The following is a 21,784-nucleotide window of genomic DNA, read 5'->3' as shown; positions in this document are numbered from 1 at the left end:
AGATCATTAGGTGATTCTGGGCATATGGTGTAAATCCGAGCATTTAGAATACAAAAGATGTAGTTAGTAACTGAGGAAGAAACTAGAAAAGCTCAGGTTGTAAGTGTTACAGTGGGCAGGAAGTCCTTTAAGTCAACTGGAAATTACTGTAGCAAGGAGCTTAGTCTGCAGAAGGAATCTGACAGCTTTTAATTGAGTTGCACCAGATGCATGCTTGAAAGCAGGGGAGGGATAAGAGGGGCACCGAGGAGTGTGCAGCAGCTAAAGGCGGCAGTAAGAATCACTGCGGTATGTGTTTCATAATGAAAACCTTTCAGCAAGACTTTTGGACTCTTCAGTGTCTGTGCCCATGGTTGAACCACTTGTATACCTTGTATATGCCCTGGAGCAATCATCCATGGGGCAGCAGTGCAGGAAGAAAGCAGGAACACCCTGTGCTTAATTTCCCCCCAGAGAGGAAGAGAAGCCTGGTGGCAGGAGGGGGGTGGTCTTGCACCACCATTTCTTTGATCCTTCAAAGCAGTGCTAGCCCTGTTACCTGTTATGTCAGAGGCAAGATGCATCAGAGAGTGCAGCTGGCATGGTTGATCTATTTAATGTACAGAAATACATAGTAATTTTTAATAGGATAACGGCAAGTAAATAGTGACATAAATATATAGTATAAATTCCATCCTCCCAGAGCTCCTTCTAGCTCTAGAAGAAGACACATCTGTCTGAGCCCTGAGTTAGTGGCTCCTTTACCTTGTGAAGCAGTGCAGGTACCACTAGATGGCTGTCAGACAGAAGGTGTGAGGACCTCTGGGAGAGCAGAGCAGAGCAGGATTCGATGCAGGGCCTTTACAAAGTGTTTTTGAGGTGGGGTCTTAACCGTCAGAAAGTTTGGTGGTGGGTAGGTAGATTCAGTCATGATGAGTTGTCTTTGTATGATGCGAATCATCACTGTTAATTAAAAATGGACTGATGTTTTGACTTGGAAAGCAACGTGGAAGGGGGGGGTGGCTTTAAACTGAAAGAGGGTAGATTTAGGTTAGATATAAGGAAGAAATTCCTCACTCTAAGGGTGGTGAGTCACTGAAACAGGTTTCCCAGAGCAGCTGTGGCAGCCCCATCCCTGGCAATGTCCCAGGCTAGGCTGGATGGGGCTTGGAGCAACGTGGGCGAGTAGCAGGTGTCCCTGCCTGTGGCAGGGGGGTGGAACTAGATGGTCTTTAAGGTCCCTTCCAACCCAAACCGTTCTGTGATTCAGAGACAGGGTTTTGTAGGCTGGAGGCATCTCTCTGAGCCATTGGTGTCAGGTTAAGTGAACTTTAGTTTGGTAATTCTTATGTTGAAGAGACAGAGGTCCCAGAGAGAGAAAGAGCTAAATCACTGGATCATTTTCCATTTTTACAACTTAGTGTTATAATTTGTATAACAGCATTAGAAGTGTAGCTTAAAGCTGCCTTGTGATAATACAAAGTGTTTGTCTCACAAGGCAGTAACAAAATAGAGAAGATGTTAAATAAGAAGGGGACCAGCAGAGTGACTTGACTGTGGGGGTCCTGTTTGACCACTAGTAGGCTCAGATCTGGCTGGAACAGAGCTGGACTGCAGCCCCTGAAAGAGTATGTCATCCGTCCATGTGTGCATCACTTCCTTGATGGGCTGGAAGAGTGGGAGAAAATCCTGAACACTGATGTCTTAATATTGGCTCAGCACCAAAGCAATTTTCCTGCAGAATCTGTTACATTCATGTGGACATTTGGTGCATATGCTGATAAGATGCTGCTTCAATAATTTTCTTCAGTCAGTAAAAGTACACAGAGTGACTGTATTGGGAGGGAGGCCAATGCAGTGGTACAAAGATACACTTTGCTCCTCAGATGTGCATCTGAAGGCCACCGCTGGGGAGATGTTAGCTTAAAAACTGTCTGCCGTGGCACAGGGTGTTTACTGATCCTCCTAAAGCCTATGAATTAAAAATGGATTACCCCATGCAGCACAAAAGGCATGAATGGAAAGAAAGAAAGAGGAAACTATATCTGTGGTAACCAGTGAGGTATGGAAATTGGAGTAATTTCTTATGGACAGTCACAGGTTTCCTGAGGAAAAACCTGCATTAGTACTTGTTCCTCTAGGTCTGCTTCCCTGCTACCTCATGGGACCCAGTCGTGCAAATACAGTTCCTTGGGACAAGGCATAAATTTTGGCAGGGTTAAGCTCTGTGTGGAGTCTTCAGCTTAGAAGTCACTTGACTTACCCACCACATTTTGGAAGAGGAAAACTTCCAAAACAAATATAAGCTTTATTATTCAGCAGCTAAGAGAAATGAGTGCTATTGCTGTCTTGGTACATTCAGGGTGCTCCAAGACTTTTTGGCTGGTTTTTCTTGCTCTCTGAATAAAATGAGAGAGTCGCATAAATATTGGCAGTCCTCAGTGCTGCTTTTTAGCCAGAGTTGAGCAAGCAAATAGCTATGACTATGCCAGCTTTTATCTCAAATGAGCATGCCCTTAAGGAGCAGGTTCAGCACATCCTTCTAGTTATAGCTGGAGTGTATTCTCCCCCCTCCACAGGAACACAGCCATTGTCTGGTAGTGGTTTGCAGGCTGGGATATTCCTTGCTATTAGAGACCTTTTGGTGGCCCCTCTTCTCTCTGCTGGAAATGGGATGAATCAAGAATTGCATCCCTGTTCTTCCAGTTTCCCACCCAGATTCAGCCACACTGGAAATCTTTGAAGGTCTGGTGAAGCACCTTCCCTTTTGGAAATGCAGGTGTTTGGGAGTGTTTGGTGTAGCTTTCTCAGGGAGTGCATGGTCAGTGATTTAGGAAGATCAACTTTTATATAAAACTACAGCACGCAGTGGTAGGAGTGCTAGATAAGAATGGAAATAAAAAGATGTGTGTGCGTGTGTGTCTGGGTTTGCAGTTCCTGTCAACAGGTTGCAAGGATCACAGTCCAATAAAACTTGTGAAGCCTGAAGTGTCGATCACAGTTGGTGGTAAAAGGAAGGTTGATCTTTCTCTTCAGCTTTCTGATTGACTTTTTCACATTTCAGAATCACTTGAAGGAAGAGAATGACAGTGAACATATTGCAGCAATGTGGGCATGCTTACAGCCTTATTCTTAACCAAGACTGTGGTAAGTTGGATTAAGTTTATGAATTCTAAAAGTGACGCTGGTTTACACCACATCTAGGCTGCCTTTCTTATTTTTTTGCATCTCAAGCTGAGATGCAGAAGCAGGCAGTGTGAAACAGAGGGCTTTTCTAAAACCAGTTTGAACTTGTGTTACTTCAATGAAGTACAGTCAATTTTAAAATGTAACTACTTTATTGTAATATTTAGTTGCAATTCTTGAGAGTTTTCAGTATACTGGGAAATTCAAGCTCTCTAAACTTTCACAAAGCCAGAGGCACTTAGCAGCTCACAGGAATTATGTGACAACCTGCAAAAATGGGCCTTTAATTTGCTTTTATTTCAACACACAGTGATTAAAGACCAGTGAACCCATACTGCTGACATATTTTGGTCTTTTGGGAGATAATTTGAAACAGATTTATCTTTTGTTCTGTGTAGTGTTCCCTCTGATATTCTTGCTCTTCAAATGCATTTCTGTGGCTTTTGGTTTGTTTCGTGGGTTTTTTATGCCACTTGTGTAGTAACTCTGAGGAATGGACCCTTGGTTACAGTTTTATTGAGAAAGGCAAAATTCTGTAGAAAAAAATGCAGTTTTAAATTCTGTTAGAACATTTCACAATCTCTGAATCAGTTATGGCATAAATCTTTGACCTTCAATTTCCCTTTGGTATCTTTTTATCAGTATGAAATTAGTTTAATTTAAGCATGCATACTTACGCCTTAATGAGTTGATAGGATTATTTTTATCAACTCTGGAAGTGACTACTAAATCTAGCAAGCACCGTTCAAAGTATAAACCTATGTATCACACTTGGAATTACAGATAGAGCTGGCTTCAACCTATATGGTTTCACCTTCCCTTTCCTAAAAATACCCTGCAAAAAACATAGTAATTGTGGTGTATGAGTCTATTCATGTATCTTTGCTGAACTGTGTAATTTTTTTTTTCCTGTAATCATGAGTAGCTCATAGTTCTTTCATCTCTCTAAAACTTTAAAGTTTCCTGGAGTTTGTTGTCTTTGAGCTGCGATGATTTTTGTGAAATTCTCATATAAAAGTGTCTCAGAGGTAGAACAGCTCGAACTAATTTGGTGTGGAACTAGGCAGTTAGGAAAGCTTCAGGACAGCTAGTTAAAACTAAAACATCAGACTAATGAAAAATTACATAATTTGGAGAAGTAGACCCTCAAGGCGTAAAGTTTTATGATTGTTACCTGCTTTGTTGTTCTGGTGAACATGTTGCAAGAGCAGTGATTTGCAAGTGAAATTTTAATTAGAAATTTTTAACGGGTATTTTCTTAAAAGAAACTGTAAGACACTTAAAGGACAGTGCAAGACCTGTTAATTGAAGGACATAAAAGCACCTCCTTTGTTTTGTTAGTTTTTTCTATTCATAAGTGCAATCCAATTATCTTTAGTGTTTGCCACACAGTACCTTTAAGGTTCTAAATTTTAATTAGAAAATTCTTTAACCAGATGGCTTTTTGTATAGCAAAGGAACAATTCCTGATGTGGGGTTCCAGGCTGGGCAGGTGAAAACAAAAGAAGCCATGGAACTAGGAAGGTCTGCGTCCTGTCTGTGTGGAAAGTGATATAGAGCTGGATGCGGAGTTAAAGGCAAACAGGGGAACATCACCTAATGATCGTGCTTGTTGTCTGAAATAAAGTGAAACATTATTGGATTCTCACAGAGGCATTCTGTGGCCTTCATTGCCCTGCAAGTTCATGTACCACATCTGCTTTAACTTTGAGGAGACAAAAATTCTGTATCACTCCATATGTTTTTGCCATGAATAATCACAGTTTCTTGAAAGCTGCTGAAAAGAAATTATTTTGAAGAAGCAAAGATAAAGTCTGTTGACTTGTACTTACTGTCTAACTGACTAATATTTGGCTGCGTGCTCAAACTGGCAAGCAAAAAAATTTGAAATATATTATGACTTTATTATATGCATGTGTGGAGATCTATGCTGATACATTAAGTTCTGAAAGATTTTGTTAAAAAAAAAATTGCTCAGTATGAAGCAGTAGACCTTTTCATCTAAGATTTAAAATTTAAAATGTTGTTTCAGGATGATTATGTTTTATTACTTAGTTATGGTACTTATTACTGATGATATCACAGACTATAACTTTCAGAAGAGAAACACCCAAAGGGTCTTCTACAACCCTTCCCTTTTAGACATATGCTTGATTTTTACAACTCGTGTAGTTATGGCAACAATCAAGTATAGAAATAATGAAATCTGAGTTGACTTTTTATCCCTCTTACTGAATCCACTTTAATATTCTGCTAAGATGCTCCTCAAGCATGTCTGCTTGGTGCTGATGATCCAGGCCTGGCTTTTTACCTGAGTTTCCTTGGTAGTATTCTGAATGCAGAGCTCTCTTATAGTGAGATCGTTTTGAGTTAGGTTTTTTCCCCTCTGCGTGAGCTTTTCATGGAGATCTGATACTGGCATACAGGAACATACATACTAAACTTTGGGGAAGATAAGTTCTTGTGAACTAGCTTCTATTGGAAGTAAAATGGTAAAGACAGGAGCACAGGGGGAAGTGAAACACCTTAGTTTTTTCTCTTCATCATCTTTTTCTTGTACCATTTTAGTCATCCAGAAAAATGAAAATTAGAGTAACCTAGTGTATTAGGTTTCATTCTCCTATTGCGAATTAAGAACCGAAGCTTCCTAACAAGATCTGCAGCCCGTATGCAACCATCAGTTTGTCCAGAGTAGTCAGGGAGTTCTGCAGACCTCGGCTGAGCTGGATGCTGGTGTCCCCTAAGGAGAGAGGAGTGTTCCCTCAGTCTCTGTGCTTTGCCTGCTGGGAAAATCCGGTTTAATGCCCCATGTCAGAGGCCAGCAGAGAACCCAGTGTTGAGCTCACCATATTGAGTACCTGATATATTCACAACTTCATGCCGTTTCTTAGGGCTTTGCCAGGTATTGTGTCATGTCTAGGACTCAGGGAAGTGGTGAAAGCCCCATTTAGCTCAGATAAGCCATTGCTACAGAAGCAAAATAGTTCACGGGAAGGAATTTAATATTTTCAGTAAAATGTGCTATAATATCTAGCTTTTTACCATGCAGAAACCAGACTGCATTTAGGAAACATGAGTATTATATCAGCCTTTTATCTTTGTAAAGTTTTAACTTTAACATGTGGCTAATAATTTATTACTTGTAGAAGTAAAAACTTTCTAATGCTCCTTCAGGGAATGTGCTGTACTTTTCATTCCCTTGACCTTCTAGGTTTTCTTCATTATTTATAGATTACTGCAATGTATTAAAATAATTTTCTGAACAAAAAAAAAGGGAGGAAAAGTCTTTCATTAGGAATACAATCAGAGGGGGCATGCTGAGTGTAATTTCTATTAGCAGATGTGCTTAATTGTTCAAAGTAACTGCAGAATACTGTTTCAGTATGCTTGAAATAAAACTGTTGACCAGTACAAGTTTTAGATAGTTCTGCTATACTTTATGCATAGAATATGCAGTACGCTTAGTGAATTCTTTTGCAGTTTACCCATAACATAATGTACTATTCCATCCAATGAATTTTTGTGACTTAAATAATAAATCTGGTGATTTTGATTATATTATGAATACTAGTGACTGGATGCAAACTTCAGATTGCCAAAGACAGATGAAAAGCAAATTTCAGGGCATCTTAACAGTAGGTTGGAACAATAAAATAATGACCCTATGAAACTAATAGGAGTTCATTGCTGAAATAGTAATATGTCCACCTTATGTAATGCTTCTTTACCAGAGGAAAGTCAAAGAGGAGAAACAGCTGGAGAATAGCCAGGAGGTACAAGGGCTGCAGTGAGAATTTGAAACAATCTGCAGAATCCCTGAAGCAATGAGAGTAAGGTCAAAATAAAGGTCTTAACCCCTTGGTGCAACTGCAACATCATCAGAAATTTGCATTTAGTCTGTAATCAAAACCCATCCACTGTGTTTTGTTTCCAAGTCAGACCAGTTATTGGAAGGATCCTGTACTTCATTTTCATGTGAGACTGTCGCACTCTGTCTGCTGTCCATAGACCAGAAATCTATCAACTTCCCTAAATAAAGCAGCATGGTGGGGAGTTTTGTGGGTCCCTTCATTATACAGTAGGAATTGTTGCCTTATCAGAGTAGAAATTAGAAGCCTGAAAAGAGGTGTAATGCATTGGTGAGGGCTGAACAATGTGGTTTCCCCTGGATGATGGGTGCTATGCCTTTGCTTCTTCTGGGATTTAGATTCAGGGAATAGGCTTTGAAATGAGAGAAGCTGCATGCCAGGCACCTAAACTGCTCTTTTAATTAAGTCTGGTTATGAAATTATATGATCTTGGCAACAACAATATCTGTTAATTGTAACTGCTTGTTCTGAATTTGTTACTCAGTTGAGTTACACAGGCACTAAATGTTCCTCTCAACATATTTTTTTCTCCGACTAGTAACACAATGAGTCATGAAGGACATTTTCTGTCAAAGCTGGTGCAGCCCAGACCCAGCTATAGGAGGGGATAAAGTCAGAAACAGAAATACATGTTATGATCCCGATTCTGCTGAAAGTACAAGTACTTCACTGTTAAACACCGGTGAATTTTTGTGTGTGTGTGTTTTTTTTACCTCCGTGTTTCAGCACATTATTGCACTGTGTTTTGGAAGAACTTACACAAGCTTAAATGCTTGACTGACTCAAGGTTTGGAATTCTTTGTGAATTTGGATGCATGTTATGTCCACAACCCCACCTACTTGACAGAACCTGTTGGAGTTTCAAGTACTTGGGCAGTAAAAGTCCCAATATTTTTCCAGCTATCTAAGTGTTTAGAACAATGTGGCTGAGCTAATTTTCTGTGGGACCATGTTGAAATAAGTCCTGAACTAGCAAGAAAACTGTTAATTAGAAAAAGCAAATCAGTTGCACTACCTATTGTTTGTATTTCCAAAGTGTGTGTCAGGGAGGAGATATGTCTTTTAAAAGATGTGGCTGTTCTGCATCAGGATACATGTTCTAGTAGGTATCAGTCAGCAGGGAGCAAGCGCTGTCTTTGGCTCTGCAGGACCAGAGGGGCAGGAGTAGACTGTGCTGGGTATTGTGGCAGTATGAAATTGATTTCCTAAGTAATCCTTACTGGAATACCTGTAAAGAAATAGAGACTCTCCCAGAGAAGTGCAGGTGGTATCATCATGCATAGAACCCTGGGGAGGTGTGGGTCATAGTCCAGATCAGGGTTGGATTTTGTCTGGTTTGCCATCTAGATAGTCCTACTGTAGAGAACAGTAGAAAAATCAGGTGGACCTGTGCATAAACCAGCAGGAATTCCACCCTTTATATGGCAAATATAAATGCTTGTTGTCTGGTGTCGATTCCTTCCAGTTGTATCGTAACATCCCATCTATAATCTGCCACAGTTTCTCTGGGTTAAATCATATGGTCAATAGCAAGATAATTCAAAGAGATTTAATCTGAGTCATGTGATCCAAATCGTGCCAACAACTGTGCTTTTCTGTACTTAAGCTATGCAGTGCAGTGAGGATAGCATCTAAAAGCTGAAACTCCCAAATGCCTGCATGAAGTTGCGTAATTCTGCAAGTGCCTGTGTTTGGACATCCACGTGGGAGATGGGTCACAATGCCTGGAAGTGCACCTGGGGCTCCAGCCTGCACCACGCTGTGCAGGAATGGTGCCTGCTGGAAACTGGAACCAAGTGGTCACTTCACTGAGCTTTGCTCCATCACAAGGTCATGGGGGCCTTGGTAAGGCTTAAGAAATGGAACAATGAAAGCTGAAATTCTGATTTTAAAATAGTTTAGGCCTTGATTCATCTCAGTACTTAAATACGTACCCAACACTCAGCATGTCAAAGTTCTGTGGGTATCAGCAGCACTGCTTACAAACTGAGGACCTGTGAGCTGATGCAGACCCTAAACCACACAGGTGTTTGCACAGACCTGGCCTTTATGTCTTGGTGTCGCTCTCACTAACTGCATTCACAGCATCTGAATGGCTGAATTGTGAAAGATCATCTAGGCTCTCCCATGAAGTACCATTGTTGACTTCTGTGTAGTCCTATTGCTCTCTTCTGGCTACGCTTGAATAGCCCAAAAGGGATGTCTCCCATTTGCATTAGGAATGGCTCCCTTTCTGGCAGTCATTCACCTCATTCCTTCCTATTTATAGCCTTGGATACTTCTGAGCTATCATCTCATTTTCAGTACGTCTATTTTTCATCTTTCTTCCAGACAAGCCATCACCATTCAGTGAAAAAGATAACACCAACTCTTTTTAGTATGGTCAATAAGCTTTTTTAATTCCTCATTATTTTTATTCTTCATTATTATTTTAAATAAGTATATGAAAAGGAAGTTTGAAAATTTTTTCTGTCTAGTATGAAATGTTTACAGTTTGCAGACCCCAACTGCATTTCAAGCGAATTCTCTTGCAAATATTAGGTGTTTTATACAGTAGCAGTGCAAGTTGTTGTTTATAGGTTGATCATCTGGCTACAGGCAAACTTTGAAAGCTTTCATATACAGTGCTTTTATTTCAAGCTTATTAGTGGCTTTAGATACAGAATTCAGATTTGTATTGAGGCTTCTTCTGTATGCCTGGTGATGAGCATTGTATAAAGAACACTGGTGCATAGCCCTGAAAGAACGCATTCTAATGCTTGGCTTGAGATGTGTTAATTGTAAGAACATCGGAGACTGAAAGGCAAATAAAATAACAAGTGTATTTGTGCCAACAGAAGCTGTTTTGTTTTGTTACTTGTTCAGTATTAGGTGTTCAGCTTCAGCAAGATACATCACTGGCAGTGACAACGTTTATTCTTATTAGTCATAGAGAAGAATGAATATTTATTATTGAATAAACTCTGACTTTTGATATTCTCAGAACCTCCAGCTCCATAATGATGTGTTGGAGCTAGCTGCGTTGGCTTGACTGCTTATTATACCTATGCTGGCAGAGAAGAATAGCATTGTAACCTATGCTGTTGCTTTGCTTTGTATATTGTGTTGATGTACATTTGTGTATACTTCTATTCAAGTTCTTGGGAGTGCTTCACAACCAGGCTTAGTTCCCTCTGTAAATGTATTTAATTGGTGATGCTTGGTCCTCCAGGATCAAGCTGTCTGTCTCATTGAAGGTGTCACTTTCACCAGAGTGATTGGCATTTTTTACTCTGTTTAGCCGAGACTGCAGTCGTTCATGTTCTTTTCTCAACTCTGAGTAGGAATGGGAGAAAGTGTGGAATATTGATGTTGCAGGGAAAGACATGATGAGAATCCCACTGAGGATGCTGCTGAGAGCCACCATCTGGCCTGGGACGCTCCGTGGTACCATATCTCCATACCCCACAGTGGTCATTGAAATGATAGCCCACCAGTAAGAAGCAGGTATGCTTGTAAATTCAAGCACCTTCCCAGATTCATTCTCAGCAAGATAGACCAAGGGAGAGAACAGAGTGACAGCCACGCATAAGAAGAGTATAAGCAGACCAAATTCCCGTGTGCTTCTCCGAACTGTGAGGCCCAAAGTTTGCAAACCCAAGGAGTGTCGGGCAAGGCGCATTACATACAAGATCCTCAAGGCACGTAAAACCCGTAGCACCAAACCAACCTTCTCAAAATATGTGTTGCTGCTTGGCCTGTCGTCCTCCTCGTTTGAGTCATCCTCTGAGAAGATGAGGGAAGCGTAATAGGGTGAAACAGCCAAGAAGTCAATTATATTTAGGGGTTCCTTGAAGAACTGACACTTGCTCCTTGCCTGAATGAAGCGGAGGCAGAACTCCAGCGAAAACCAAGCCACACAAACGGTCTCTATGACGAAGATGTAATAGCACTTCTGCGAACACTCGCCCTGACACAAAACAAAAAGAGAATTAAGTAAAAAACCAGCCTCTGAACCAGCATCTAAAACCATGAAAGAAGCAGCAATGTGGATCTGCTTGAGTCACTGGTATCAGAAATAAACAAATACCAACTAGCAGGTAGTTGTATGGCAGCCATCTTTCAAATGTGTATAGACAATAATGAGCATGTGAAATATCTGAATGAACAGATATATCTGCGTGCCTATTCTTATTAAGTTTCTTCTTCCAGTCTAAAGGAATGAAACTCGTCTCTGTATGAAGTCTTGGCATGCGGCCTGTAAGACCCAAAGAAGTCCCACTTTCTGCTCTCAAACAGAGATTAATTTAAACAGGACTGGTTTATAAACCTGTACAAAAATCAGCTTCTTTTCAACCGAAAGATTGATGTTTGAATGTCTCTGTAAACTTCTGGTGCTATTCAATGCATGACGCTTTCAGAAATGCTGTGTTCTCTGGTGCAATTAAAAGTGGTTCAGAGATATTCATTAAGGCATCTGGATCTTTGGCTCAGTTATGCCATATATAAATCTTGTTTCTTTCTGTGCATGCAAATGTTTTAATCTAAAGGAAAATAAATATCCACCCAGTAGGTGAAACTAGCCTTGAAGAATCCTCTCCCAGTATTGAGGCCACATGCTACAAGCAATATTTTCTTGGCTTTATCAAAGGAATTCTTTAGTTGAACTACTTTGGATTCACTTTTTATTTTCCTGAGCTGAGCTTAAAAAATGAAACTTCTTTTGGCCTATTCCAGTGAAACAAAGAGGCAAATATAAATTGACTTGCAATTATTTGAGTAAGTAAGGGACTACATTGAGCTTTGTCCTTCAGTGATGGGCAGCCACTAGGTTACATCCATCCAAAGAGCGAGCTAACGGGTGCATCAGTTACAGGGGCAGGTGTACGTGCTGCCTCCTTCATATGCACAAGTATCTGCTTACTGTATTCCAACTGGCAGAAAACAAACCAGGTCCTGCCACCATTTTTTGCCTTATAGAAGATAAGAAATAATGATGAAAGCAGCATGTACTGCTTAGCAGCGGGACACCTCCCTCTGAAATTTTAAAAACAATATTTGTTTTTAAATACTGGTGTCACTGCTTTCTTATACCCCCTATCTATCCTGTTGATAAATACATTTCTGTACCTATACAGAGAATTAATATGTTCTTAAGAAACCTGGTCTTGTGATTGGACTGATGATGCTTTCTTGCTTTTAAGCATTGTGAATTAGTTTATTGAAGACTTCCACCAGTGGCATGTTGCTATTTACATTAAGTTCTTATATCGGTGCAAACATTTGGATTACAGTTCTAATCCCAAACCAGTTCAAGTCTTTCATGGACTTTGGCTAATTTTGAAGCAGTCTTGTGTGCTCTTCTCTGCTGAGCACATTATCAAAACACTGGCCTATGAAATGTATGGGGTTTGAATTTTTGGTGATGAGAAATCTCAGCTGTAACTGGGAACCAGAGGAAGGGATCAACCAGTGTCTCAACCCTTTGAAATTTCAGGCTGGACTCAGAATATGGGTTATCACTGCATGTTCCAGAAAACCCAAATGTTCATTTTAGATTTCTAAGCTGATTGAAAAATCAATGTTTAGCAAATAGCTCTTTCCAGCTCCAACTTTGGTGTGTGAAGGCTTAACAAAGTTAAAGTTGTCTTGTATTCGTGCTGAACAGGGACTTGCACCTCTGTGATGTTCACAGAAGATCAAGCAGAATGAGGGAGAAGGAAGGAGGATCCATGAAGAACAAGCGGCTCCTTTTGGGAGAGCAGAGTGGCCATGTGGTGTTTGGGAATAACTGCAAACCCTTGGTTTGTGAAAGGTGTTTTTGTAACCTCTGTAGAATGAAGTCGGGGCTGCTGTATGCATCTTTCCTGATAGCTTTTCTCTGAAATTAAGTAATTTAGAGGAACAGTTCCTCATATAGTCTTATCCATTCTCAGCCAAATTTCATGAGCAATATTGAGTAAAAACACCGTGGGAAACACATACCCCTACTACTAATTAAACTTATTACCAATGTTCAGTTACCCTCTGCCTTGCAATGTGGTGTTGGTTTTTTAGTGTCCCTTGTGATAGAATTACTGCTGCTCTTGGGAGTAACAAGTCCTATTGTTCAGGCAGTTTTTATATCATTTTCTGTCTGAGGTACCACAGGTAACATACCCCTTATGTATATGTTTTACCCTGTCTAACCCTCAACAGTTTAGCTCTGTAGCACCATTTGGGAATTTTTCTTCTTTCTGTACAATAGACTGTCGAGATTATAATTTATCTCTGAAGTTAAATTTCACAAAGGTAATGAAGGCTTGGCCCTGCTAGAGTTACGCGTACAGGATCAGGTTATAGCTCTATTTGAAGGCATTGCCATGGCAGTGCCTGGAGTGCATCGATGTTTGTAGAGCTGCTGACTTGGCTTGATGAGATTGCTTGCAATCAGCAGTTGTGTTATGCAGTGTTCTCTTTTTCTGAGTTGTAAATTATTTGTACGGTGCAGCCTTGGACTTGCACAGACCTGCCTGTGGTCACTCTATAGTGATGTGGCCTATGAATTATTCATTGTTCCCATCAAGATTTATTTTTTGTTAACTGGGCTGAATTTCCAGTACATCTGTTACTTATTTACCCTGTACATTTACAGGTGACATTGCTCTCAGATAGTCATGTAGCTTTCACTATTCCTTCCTTGGAAAATATGAGAAAATAAATTTTGTTTGCTGGAAATTTTAACCATTAAGATCTAGGGTGTCTTTTGAACTAAGTGTGACGTTTCAAGGTGAAGCACTGTAAGGACTGGTTGGGAGATTTTCTTCTTCTTGCCATCTTCTGTTGCCTCAGGATTTCCCATGGAAACTTATATATATTTAGAAAAAGCAATTTGTGCAGCCAGCTTCCTAAATGTGTATTTCATTTTTCAAAAGTGTCCTTCTCAGGAATGTTACTGTGTGTTTTATTTTTCCTTTGTGCATAGGTGTGGATGTAAAGGATGATGAGTTCTTCCTAGTTAGCACACTTTTTCTTTATGTAGTTTGCAAAACACATTTCAGAAATGTTTGCATACAATTCAAACCAAAGTCCCTTTTTCTGCTGTAGCAAACAAAAGAATGACAATGTCACAGTCTCTGACACTGTGACTAATGCAGAGAATTCTGTGCTTCGTTTTTTTCAAAAGAGACAGTAAAAGAAGGATGTGGTTGCTTCAGACATACCTACGTTACGTGAAGGCAGGCAGCAAACCCAACCCTATTTCTTCCGGAGGGAACTGTTTTATCCATGCAGTACGGTAGTTCTGTATGGAGGGGACTAACTCAAGCCCTAGCAATAATGCAGCTGGGTGACCATCTCACAGCAGGGCCGTTTCACTCCATTACATAGTGCAGACGTACCATGATTTACTCAGTCTGTATACAACATCTGCCAGGAACTTCCGTGCCTTTTTCTCTACCTATTTCTCTGTCACCAGTGCCTGGAAAGAGAGTGTAAGACCCTGCCTCTATGGTGTTTAATGTAGAATGTGCTCATTGATTTCACGCTGGGAGATAGATTTCATCCAGTTAAATTGTCTGTGAATGTTTTATATATTAGGAATATTTGTATTTATTATGTAATACACGTTACATGGTTTATATAGAATAACCCTCTCTAATGTCAGTCTCTTTGAAGATTCTTGATCCTTTCAAACATCCTGTTCAGAAGCAACAAACATTGGACTAAAAGGGAAAAAGAGGAAATACTATGTACCAAAGGCAATTTCTGTTTCTCCCAGTATTTGTGATGATTTTTAGACTTCAGGGGGATTTATGTTCTACTTACAACTGTTGTCCAAAGAGCAGGCAGAATAACATACTGACTTCAGTACTATGTTCTTAATAAAATACGGATGCCTCTGTCAGTGGTAGATTTCAAATTTGCTGTTGTCACTAAATTCCCATTAGGTGTTAGTTACTTTCAGTGAACTGCCAAATTATGGCCCAGATACTCTGATCCGTGAAAAGATTTTTTTTGCATAAATGGCCAGTTACAGAATTTCTGTGCCACAATGACTTCTATGTGGTTCTTCTTTCTGAAAAAAGCAAACATGTTTGGGAAATTCTAGTGATCAGTGCCTACCAACACAGAACACAACAAACAACTCCCTCACTTGACCTTGCCATTAACTAGAGCAGAATTCTGAGCTTTTATTTTTGTATCTTTGAGTCAAATTTGTCACTGACTTCTTTCTCCTTCTGTCTGTATTTTTGCACCTGAAGTACCATGGTGTAGTGGAACCTATAAAACCTACAAGCTGGTATGGTGTTGACTGTGAACATGAGAGGAAGGTGAGGTTTTATTTATGACAGACTACAACACATTTTGGGTGGGATTTTTCAATAAAACCCTCCGACATGTTTTAGATTACCATAATGTCTATCAGTATGCAAGCTATCATTGACTGAGAGAAGTTACCACAAAGCCAGTAGTGAGTAAATATCTATTTATACTTTATTCATCCTGCAGATTTACTTTTGAACAATGCAAGAATTTACCAAGAGTTATGTCTCTAGCTGAAATTCTACAATGTATGATATATATGTAATAAAATGAGTGCCTGGTATTGATCTTGCATATGAATAGAACATTTGGCTCAGCAATGAAGGAAACAATATTTTGTATGTAAAAAGATATATGCTAAGCCTGAAATACTGAGTGATTTCTTGGATTTATAAACCACCTCAAAGAAGCAAAGTGGTTGTTTCAAACTACTGTAACACTAGAAATGATAAGCAATTCGTACTTCCTTTTCATTATTACCTTCCTCTGTATAAGGCAATGGCTCATTTTCTGGGTTCTCTTACACATTGGAAAGTTTATAGTGTTACAGTAAAATTACTCATTTTAGGATATTTCTAGTAACTTATCTTTAGATAGGAAAAAATAGACTTATAATAAAATATAAGAACAGCAGTACTGAGGCCAGTTAGCACAGTGTCCCGTTCTAACAGCCTGAGAAAACAAATGCCCAAGGCAAATTTTCCAGCTTCTGTTTTCCACTGCAGAGCTTCCTGAGCTGAAGCTGGCGTTCATGTAAGCAAACTGAATTGTTCTTCTATAAAGTTTGGCCATTCTTTTGTCTGCTGCCTATTGCATGGAGACTCACCTCTTTGCTTTGAACTAGGTTCCCTTTAGTTTCATCTGAGGCCTGTAAGCACTGTCACTGGAAGGAAGGCTGGCTGCTCAGTTGACATTTGCTCATTTCCTGCCTTTTGTGATTTTGTACACCTCTGTTGCAGCTGCTGTTGTTGCTTGTTCCCATCTTGAGGGATTCTGTCCGCCTTAGTCCTTGTGAGAAGTTGTTTCATCTTTGTTGCCTTTCTCTGGCCCTTTTCCTTTTCAAGGTGGAAAGGACCAAGTCTACATTTTTAAAGTGTAGGTGAGCTGTAGGTTATATAGTCAAATTTATATACAGTTTATGATCAAGAACTCAATAAACTTTGCTTTTTTTGTGTGCAGTCTTTAAAAAAGTTTAAACAGGTTGGATCTATGCAGGAATAATGCTTGGAATTTAATATTTCTAATAGTGAGAAATTGTGTGACTCTGGTAAGCATTACTGCAGCTTTCCTGGAGTACCATTTTTGGAAGGGGTTTGAGGTTCAGGAATTCAGCACCTCCAAGGCCAGGACTGCCCAGGGTAATGTGTGGCAGCTAAATCTCAGACCTCAATTGCACAGGTGGGTTTACAGAAAATAGATTTATTCACTAACAGTGAATTCAAGCTAAATTAACTTGAGATATGTACCGCTCACAAAATAAATAAGATAACTTTCCTAGCCAAGTGCCGTCTTAGTTTACCAGGAAACATTAGTCAAAGTTTAATGACATCTAGGATAATAAACAAAATCAGATCTCAGAGTTATGCTGCACTAACCTATCTTACAAGAGATATAAATCTCATCTAGTGAAAATAATATCTTTACGTGCATCAATAATTGTAGCAATGCCCAGAGAGACTGAATCAGAATTTCCCCTGCGTAATGTATATCTTTGCCCATCCACCTTGGTTTTCAGATGCAACTTACTTTGTTACAATTTCTAGACAAGAAAAAAATTATTATCTATAGATAACTGGATGAGAACACCAAGGAACTATTCTTCAGCCTTCAGGGTCTGCTCTGTGCTGACCATTTGTGTCCCCCTTGGTTGCACTCTAAGATACTTTATGATTAAAATGTCCTCTGGAAAACCTGTTCTGAATCGTTACCCGATTTGCCAATTACTTTCCTACTGCCAAAGATCTACCCCAATACCTTTTGTAGTGGATATTTACCCTTTAGTCCATTGTAAGGCATTTTTCCAAAAATGCTGAAGCAAATGTAAAACAGTGATAATCTATATTTTGAAAATCACACACTTCAGTATGCTTCTCTTATAAAACTGAGGATTCTGAGCATTTGAACCCGAGCCTGTCTGGCCTGTTGGCAGCTGAAGGCTGTGTTGCACGTTGATAGAAAGGGTGTCAGGTTTTACCTCTGGTCCCATCACCAGTATCTACTGGAACACATCTGTTCTTTCTCATCCTCTGCAGAGCACCCTGAGAATCAGTGGCACAGTTTTGATGGCAAGGAAGTGGCTGGCTACTTAGCAGCAGGCTAGCAAAGTTTGGCACTTTTCTGAAAAGGGGTGTTACGTCCCCACCTACTCCGTGTTGTGGCCATGGGCTCTTCATGTGGTGTTATTGATTCTTAACAAAACCCAAAACTCCAAATGAATCCTTTCAAAGCGATTTCTCGAGTCTAAAAAAGGGAACTGAAACTATCTGAACATATCAGAGGAGGCATGTGAAGTTCCTCTTAACCTGAGGAAAAATGGGGAAAGAAATCCTGTTATTCCCATTACTTTAGAAATGTAGTGGTGCAGCTGTATTGGAATAGGAATTGGATAAGTACAAACTTTCTGCCCCCGGTGTGCCTGACTCTAAGTGGAAGTTCATTGGCAGCATTCCGAACCCATTCCCGTGGTGTGTAATTTGGGTTTTCCCACAATCTGTAGATAGGGTGGAGTCTGAGATGTAAGACAGGCAAACCTGCAGTATTTCTCGTGACCTTTCTGTGCCTCCTGGTTAACACCGTTTGTGATGACGTTGGTTATTTTAAGTGTTTATTGTGTCAAATAGATTATGTGTTTCCTGGTTAAATGGCGAAAGTTGCACCAAGACTTGTAGAACACTTTGGTAATAAGGACTGATCGATCAGTATATGGATTACTTCAGAATCATGTCACCTCTACAGAGATTAATATTTTCAAAGCTTTAGAGTGGAAATCAACATGTACATCTGCAATCGTATGTGTTGCTTATACAGCGTACCTATGAGAAAGGCAACTGATGGTATTTAAGAAGCCAAGTTGACAGTTCTTGAACCCAGCTGGAAGTCATGATTGAACCACTGTATGCAAAGACTGTTGTTCCCAGGGTACATTTATGGAAACCAGCTGGCTCATTGCCATAAAGGAGTGATGCACAGGAAGGATCTGAAACCTCTTCCCAGCTAGATCCACCTTTGATGCAGTAGTGATTGCTTCCAAGTAAAGGCCGTTTTGGTGTTCAGTCACATATTACTGAACAGTCTCAAAACAAAGCGGGGAAGGAACTCCTAAAGGACTATGTTTGACTGCTCTTGATTCAGACTCCTGTTGGAGCCCAAGGAGTTTCCTTAAACGCAGGACCTGGACCTGCTTAACACTGCAGTCAAAAGATAGGCTGCCAGAACATCGTCTTTCGCACCAGAAATGTGCCTGGCTCCGTGGCTGATGCAAGGTCACAATTTACATCTGCTAAACCTACCCTGGCAGGTCCAGATTTTGTTTGGCACATGGTAGTATGGCCAGTAACTGCTCAGATCCCTCCCACACACTGTTTTGTGGACAGAGGCTGGTGTCTACCGAAGTGGTAGCAGATGGGATCAGTCTGTACGGTGGCCGACTACCTGCCTTCTGCCTGCTTGTGCTATCCAACACTTAGTAGAGAGGCTTATCTCAGCAAGACTGCTCTTCTTGCAGTCTGGCCTTTTGGCCCACTCACAGGAAAAACATTTAGCCCTCTATGTGAAGGATTTAGAAGCAAAACTCACAGGAATTTTCCTCTCTAAGCCCAAGGTTGACATTTCCTGGGCAGGGAGCTGTTTTCCAGCCTTTTGCACTTTTCAAGGTTACTACACGGGCAGTGCATCCTGGTCTACAGCTTCTCCCTCCCCTCTGTGGGGGGAAAAAAAATAATCTGCTCATGTAATAATGCAAAAACAAGCTTTGGTTCTTGCTCTTGCCTGCCCACAAACCCAAGGCGGTAGGTCTGCAGGGTGAGGCTAGAAGCCTAGAGAGTGGTTAGGTAGGAGCAGGGGCAGACCAAGACCTCGGGGTAGGGAACAGAGATCCCTAACCAGCTCCAGGCTGTTCTCATCCCAGTCTGCAGCAGGAGGTGAACAGGTATGGGGGAGAAATCCTTTTTGGCTGTAAAATGATGACTGTTAGGAAGTGCTGTGCCAGTCTGTGTTCCCTGCATACCTGGAGCTGTGGGATCCAGCTGCAGTGCTGCAGGTACTGCTGAATCACTGTGACTGCATTGCCGCTATTATTTGAATAATTAAACCATGCTCCGGTGAATCAAATGATGGTTGGGGAGAACTTGAAAACCCTGTGTTATGGATCACTTCAGAACCTGGATTTATGGTCACAGACTGATGCAATAAAGTCAAAAGGTTTACAGCCTGCTGAGAAAGAGACTGGAACCTGATTTACAGAATGATGAGCTTGTTACAGGAGTGCTGCCTATTCTGATCACAGAACGATTTCCCACTCACTTTGCTTTATGGGAAAGTCTGGACTTAGGAAAACAATTACTACAACTAGTACATTTGAGGAAACTAAGCTAATACTGGGATTATATTAACGTGGACATTAGAAAGAACACAGAAAGAAATTATGATCTCTGTATAAAACACATAATTATATCCTCTGGGGCAGAAGTGTAACTAAAATAAAATATTTCAATTAATTTTTAAGCTTGGGTCCTTATTCTGCAAACACCATGAGAATCAGTCTGAAGAATCTGAATTTGATTTAAACCAATTGGTGACCCTGGAGTGTTTGTGTTAGGAGAAAGATGTGGAAGTTTTATCTTTTCCTTTTCTTGTTTTTCTAGTAAGAAATTAAACAGACTTCATTTTGTAACTGTGAAGGAAAATATAGTCAAAATGACAAGGTATTTATCCAGGATTTAGGAGGATGACCTTCAATTTCCAGTTTTGTTGCAGGTCAAATCATTTGCCCAGTTACTGTTTCTTTGCTGCTGCTTTCCTCACTGCATTGTAAGTTCCTTACAGAACAGAGAAGTCACAACTTGCTATTGTACCTGTGTAGTACAGGTTGAATCTGTTATAAGGGAAAATACTAGCGCTAATAGGAGGTGCTGACACTGGGAATAAACACAACATATGTAGTTCATACCCTTGATGCTGCAATGAAATTAGCAATTAGATTTGCTTAGAATTAGAATACCAGATTGTGAATTTGTCTGCAGCAGTAGACTGAAGAGTCCCCAAAGATTTCAGTTCAGAGAGGAATTTCTAAAGCATATATTAATTTGGGTGGTTATATATTTTTAATACTTGTTGCATTATTGCTGTGAAGTTGGAGGATGCATAGATTTCAAATAGCATTTTCCAAAGACAGAGTGCCTCTCAGAGGAAATACCCACCTTGCCAAAGAAGGCATTTATTAAGCAATCCCATGTGCTGAACCCCTTGAGATGGTTCAAATGAGGAAAGAGAACAGGATTTTTTTCCTATTGTAAGTATTACAAACTTGTAAGAAGCAAAAAGGAAAAGAAAGCATGATTCCCAGTGAGGAACACATGTGCTGGCACACTGAGTAGCAGCTGCTTGACTGCCCATTGCAGAGCAACCAGAACAGCTGGGTGTCCCCCCAGGATGGCGTGCAAAGCCAGGAGACTTAGTGCGGTTGGAATGCAGCCCAAACTGGATGAACATAAGGCAAACTAATAATGTCTAATTGTGCTTTCTGAACATTGGACCTTGTACTGGCGGAGCCAGCTTTTAAAAACCATGCAGAATCCATTTACTCGCTGGAGTGCCCTGACTTGCTGAAGAAAATTGTTTTCTGTGGCAGTGAGGGTAAGCTGAGGCACAGATGGTCAGCAGCATCTACCCCAGCTGGTGCCCTTCAACGGTTATGTAGAGCAGGGCTTAAGTAATGTGAACTTCATCAGTATTGTGTGTGTTGCATTTAATGCTGAAAGATGTAATTCTGTTTGCGGATACTTGGAAGACAGTTACTTATAATGTGGAACTATGAAATCAGAGTCTCAACATAATGGTACAATTTCAAGGTCAAAGCTTTTGATGTTATTGAAAGTATATGCAAACCTCAAAAAAAGGCAGATCCCATAAAACATTTATTATTTTATTTATATATATATATATATCAAAGTCCCAGGCTTGCATATTCTGACTTCTGTGTAAGCACATTTACCACAGAGGTTTTGCCAAGCTTTAACTCAGGAATGGATAAACCTCAGGATAGGGCATCTTTGAATTCAGATGTGGAATTACAGGTTGTTCAGAAACTTTATTGAAGGAATTTGACTATTTTCTGACACTGAGCAAAGAGATATTATGTGATCTTTATGTTCAGCCCATGAAGTAAAAATTTCAGATTCTGCATGCCTGTCCCAGGATGCTGGTAAATGTGACCCCATCTTGGGGTTGATCTGTAAGTCAAAATTGTC

At 40.2% G+C, this 21,784-nt stretch overlaps 1 protein-coding gene across 4 annotated transcripts in view; it reads right to left on the bottom strand.

Moving 5' to 3' along the window:
* Positions 1 to 3,120: 3,120 nt before the first annotated feature.
* Positions 3,121 to 21,784, bottom strand: part of KCNG4 (potassium voltage-gated channel modifier subfamily G member 4) — a 34,322-nt gene continuing 15,658 nt past the window's right edge. For all 4 annotated transcript variants that reach the window (XM_080410731.1, XM_080410732.1, XM_080410733.1 and 1 more), the window contains one exon: positions 3,121 to 10,983. In XM_080410731.1, the coding sequence (XP_080266857.1) occupies positions 10,198 to 10,983 (786 nt within the window). In that variant the 3' untranslated portion in view covers positions 3,121 to 10,197. The remainder of the gene's footprint in view (positions 10,984 to 21,784) is intronic.

This window comes from Falco punctatus (assembly GCF_963210335.1).
Source record: "Falco punctatus genome assembly, chromosome: 14".
Taxonomy (NCBI): Eukaryota; Metazoa; Chordata; class Aves; order Falconiformes; family Falconidae; genus Falco; species Falco punctatus.
The sequence above is the reverse complement of the archived record's forward strand: the minus strand, read 5'-3'. Positions and strand labels throughout refer to the sequence as shown.